The following is a 4397-nucleotide window of genomic DNA, read 5'->3' on the forward strand; positions in this document are numbered from 1 at the left end:
GTAGTGTTTCCTCCCTTAAATGAAATATCTACTTTACAAGTATTGCAAGTTGCCCTGTTGTCATCCGTTCTCGTAAAGCATAATCAAACTTTTGAGCGTTTGAGCCACCATGTTTCCTGCCAGGTAAATGATGCTCCGCAATGTGGTGACGTCATTTGGGGCGACTGGAATCGATAAGGGAATCCTTTGCAAAAATGGCAAACAATTCCAAGGAATTGAAACAGTGGGACCGGTTCTCAACAAGAACCGGTTTTTGATACCCATCCCTAATTATGAGGCTGTAGGAGTGTCAGCTGAGTACAGGAAGCTCATTTATACAAAGATTATAGAGAGCAAACTAATCTAAAGCAGCTTACATGGAAAAAAGTCCTAAAAATATGGTAAATCAGTCTTTTAATCTCTGCAATCATTTCTTTTTTCCCTGTTTCCTTACACATTTAGCTCATTCAGAAGAAGAGGACCTAGTTACCGTACATGCTGAGCAGCGCGAGGAGGCCATGGGTACAGCCACAGAGAAAGCAGCCCCGCTCTACTGGGACATTAACTGGAATGTTTAAAGCCACCCTGCCTTATTTAAAGCAAAAATCAAACATTCCTTCTCCTGTTCTCACACTTTTCTTGTTTCTTATAAGTCAGTCCTGCCCAGTTTCTGCATTAAATTGCCCCGAATAAAACAAGTTGCTCATTTTAACATAATCTCAAGGTTACAGTTCCTGCAATAATGGACAATTCTGGAAAAATGCTCTAATCTAAATATGCGTTTTACAGTGTTGACCAAAGCATGTCTAAAATGTTTGTGAAATCAAGGAAAATCTGTTCATATTGTTTAAAAATGCAGTTCGATCTAGACATGCATGGAAAAAAATATGATTCCCAGAATAATTTTCCAGTGAACCTTATCAAAAGATAAAGTAAGATCCAACACACATTTTGGATCAGTAGACGACACTTTGGTGCAACAATCATCCGCCTCCTTTTTTGAATAAATGGGTTTCTGTTTAAAAAGAAGAAAAAAATCTATTTTTTGCTGGCGTATGTATGGAAGAAATACATTCTTACTTTAAATACAGAAGGACAACTTTTAAGCAGGTGGACAACTTTTATATAAATCAATTAGAATCAGTTAGAAGATGAGAGATCTGTGGTATAATTAGAACAATAATTGTAGATTATGGAAACAATTAGGTCTTGCGTATCTATGTATGATGATTAGCCTGTAATACCTGAAATACACCAAATCAAATGGAAACCAAGTACCAAGTTGATGATATAGAAAGATTTTTTTTGACCCAAGCTGTTAATACGATATGAGCGGCTAAGAGATCAAGGAATATTTATGAACCAGTAACTGTAGCCAGTTATGACTTAGTAACACTGTTACTGATGTAACTTACTTTCACAATCAGCCGTTCTGTAGCTGGCCTTTGTTGTGTTTTAGGTGACGATAGCAGACATTGAAATCAACCTGTTGACAATGTTGAATTCTTGAATTTGACTGCTGCTACCACACACTGTAATTTTAACATATTTGTAACAAACTGCTGTTCATGATAGTTTGATGAGTTTCTGATAGGTGTTAAATGTAGCAAAGTGTGAATTGATTGTCAGCATCAGCTGGTCTGACATTCACTAAAATCTGTTGTTCTTACAGTCTGATGGATTTCTTGTTTTTCTTTATGAGTGAAGGTTTTCTGTGAATTTTAATATTGAAAACTCCACCTGATGTGTCAAACCTAAGATAGCTCACACATATCTAACGATCAAAGAAATTCAAATGAGGTCTTAGAGTAGCTGCACTCGAGGAAGTGCTGCTATTCTGTTCTAATATAGCACAATGCTTCTTTACTGGGAGAAAGAGCATGTAACTGCTCATTAAATGGACACATTTTTTTACTTTTATAAATTGCTCTTGAAGCTGCTATAACTTTGCTGATTTCCAAACACACAATCTTGTTTCACCTTTCACCTTTATTAAAAAAGGGATTTCATGTGCGTTCTGTTTTCACTGAAAGTGGGTAGTAGATCTCAAATTGCAGTGCATCTCAGATAAACGGAAATTATGTGGTATACTCTGTAGCAAGATCCTTATAGGTTACAAAAAAATGTGTGGGCTTGAAAAGCAAACTTAAAAATGGTAAGTCAAGGCAATGTGTAGTTTTAGTCTTTAGACAATGTGATTAAATTGTCAACACAACAAGCAAGATTGCAACGAAGATTTGGAAATTCTTTGCTTAGACTTGGCTACTCACTTGACTGTGAGTCAACTGTATATTTTGCGATACAATATTTGAACTTGAAGAATCTTGCAACTGAGAAATATCTTCCATGTAATATTAGTTATAATAGCAAACGAAACTAACCACAACATTAAATACAGTGAACATAAAAAAGCAACAAAAAAAAACCCAAACATGATCAGCGTTGTTGTCAAGTGGTTTATTGCTAAAGACGTTATATCTCAAAAACAGTGTGAATATTTAAGTTTCTCTCATTTGTAGCCATAGGATTGCCCACCATAGCGTACACTGATGACAAATTTATCCATTGATCCAAACAATATGGAGTAATATGTTGTGGGCCACCTTTAATAAAGGTGAAACACGATTATGTTGTGGGTAATATGTTGTGGGCCAAAAGGGTTACTCCAGGACAGTCCCACTGTCCTGGAGTAACCCTTTTGTTTGGGCTCTTCCTTTTCTTCTGTGTTCACAGGACTGGTTCATCTGTTGTTGTTTTCTTGCTTGAAGGCAGAGATAAGAGGAAGAGGTGGGAACTTCTTTGGAAATTTCTTTTTATATCTCTTAAGAATGTATAGATACAGTTTACATGTAGATAAGGTCACATTAAAGCGTGAGTCACACTAGCTCCAGATTGAATCAGATGCAGTTTGTTTTGTTTTCTAACATGTCTAACTGATTTAAACACCATGTGGAAACTATGTTAACGTTTTCTTGAAGGGGACATCAGTGATTCCCTTTAATTTTGGTATTTCTTTAGATGAGGGAAAGTACCAACCCTGAAATCAGAGAAATTTCATGTAGACAAACGGATAAAGCTACCAGGTTGTCTCGGTACTCATTAGAGATTTAATAGGAAAGCAGATCACTGCTATATTTTATTTTATTTTATATATTTTTCATAAATATGTGTAAAAATGTATAATTCCTATTATTTTAACTTCTATTGCAAGGCTCATTAAATAAGTCCCTCCTTGCTTTAATATTTTCTTTCAATGCATCGTTGAGGCAGGAAGCTTTCCCTTGCACCCTTGGACCCACATTGAAACCTAGCAGCTAAACTGAAACTGAAAACTTAACAGTAAACTGCAATTTAACTGGTTGCTGCTACTTTAAATCATTAACAACTTGACATCATGACCTTATCTGTGCAGTTTAGAAAGAGGCTACTCCTTTCTTCATTTATATTCCAACGACTGATGGCATCTAGATGCATGTCAAAAATGAGTATTTTAAAGTTAGGCTACATCCAGGCACTCTATGATAAATAAGGACAGAGGCTCCAGCAGCTGAGATATTTTTGGAAAGTAAGGAAAAAAATATACAAAAACATCCAAACTGATAACAGGTCATCTTTTTATTCAGTAAATTAAATTATGTGTCATTAATTTACACATAAATCAGTTTATCCTTTGTGTTTATTCTCATTAGAGTATGCTCATATAAAAGCAAGAGTTATGTTAAATAGACACATGTGTTTGCAGAGCTGTTATTATTAAAGGCTTAGTGATAGATGATAGATAATGTTGAAAATAACAATAGTGCAACGTGTCTGTAGCCTCAGATATGAACTTTCTTATTTGGGACAATCTTTTGGTATATAAAGCTGTATACACATGTATTGTGGTCTCTCAGGTCTCTCTGTCTTTCTTGCTCGTGCTTTTGGATTACCTATAGCAATAGACCCCGTAAACATGTGTGTTCTTGTCTGGGAATCCAAATGACCGTACTCCTGCCTCTGGAATGCCTCCACAGCGCTCCCTGGGGTTACTGATGGGAAACCGAACACTGCCATCTTTTAACCAACCGGCATCGCACTGGTCAAAGTTATGGAAATGCCAGGCAGCATAAAGCTGGCCGATCAATGCCATCTCAGCTCCCTGATTTTTACAAGTATGTCCGGCCTGTTCGAAGGAGAAAGCCCCAGCTATGTAGAAGACGGAGCCTGTGGGAGCAGGAAACATTTGTAGGAGATATAGAGAATAAGTAATTATTTAAATGCTGACAAAAAGAAAATCTGCAACTGTTTAAATGTCCTTGTTGTTTTACAAGTCCAAACATGTCTGTCATATTTTCAACAGTAAGAGTGGGAGTATCAGTAGGGCTTTCCAGCTGGAGAGACAAACAAGCATTTTCCCACTGAACATGTTTCCATCATGT

General features: G+C 36.5%; 2 protein-coding genes across 4 annotated transcripts in view; one reads left to right on the plus strand and one right to left on the minus strand.

The window, feature by feature from the left end:
* bcan (brevican) overlaps positions 1-1653 on the plus strand; it is a 27181-nt gene extending 25528 nt beyond the window's left edge. For all 3 annotated transcript variants that reach the window (XM_005739167.2, XM_005739168.2, XM_005739169.2), the window contains exon 15: positions 442-1653. In XM_005739167.2, coding sequence (XP_005739224.1) covers positions 442-557 — 116 coding nt within the window. In that variant the 3' untranslated portion in view covers positions 558-1653. The remainder of the gene's footprint in view (positions 1-441) is intronic.
* Positions 1654-3587: 1934 nt separating this feature from the next.
* hapln2 (hyaluronan and proteoglycan link protein 2) overlaps positions 3588-4397 on the minus strand; it is a gene marked incomplete at its 5' end in the record, with an annotated part of 3476 nt that continues 2666 nt past the window's right edge. Inside the window, one exon of the mRNA XM_005739265.1 lies at positions 3588-4182. Coding sequence (XP_005739322.1) covers positions 3905-4182 — 278 coding nt within the window. The remainder of the gene's footprint in view (positions 4183-4397) is intronic.

The sequence above is a fragment of the Pundamilia nyererei genome, unplaced genomic scaffold (assembly GCF_000239375.1).
Source record: "Pundamilia nyererei isolate P.nyererei 1_Seehausen unplaced genomic scaffold, PunNye1.0 scaffold00090, whole genome shotgun sequence".
Classification (NCBI taxonomy): Eukaryota; Metazoa; Chordata; class Actinopteri; order Cichliformes; family Cichlidae; genus Pundamilia; species Pundamilia nyererei.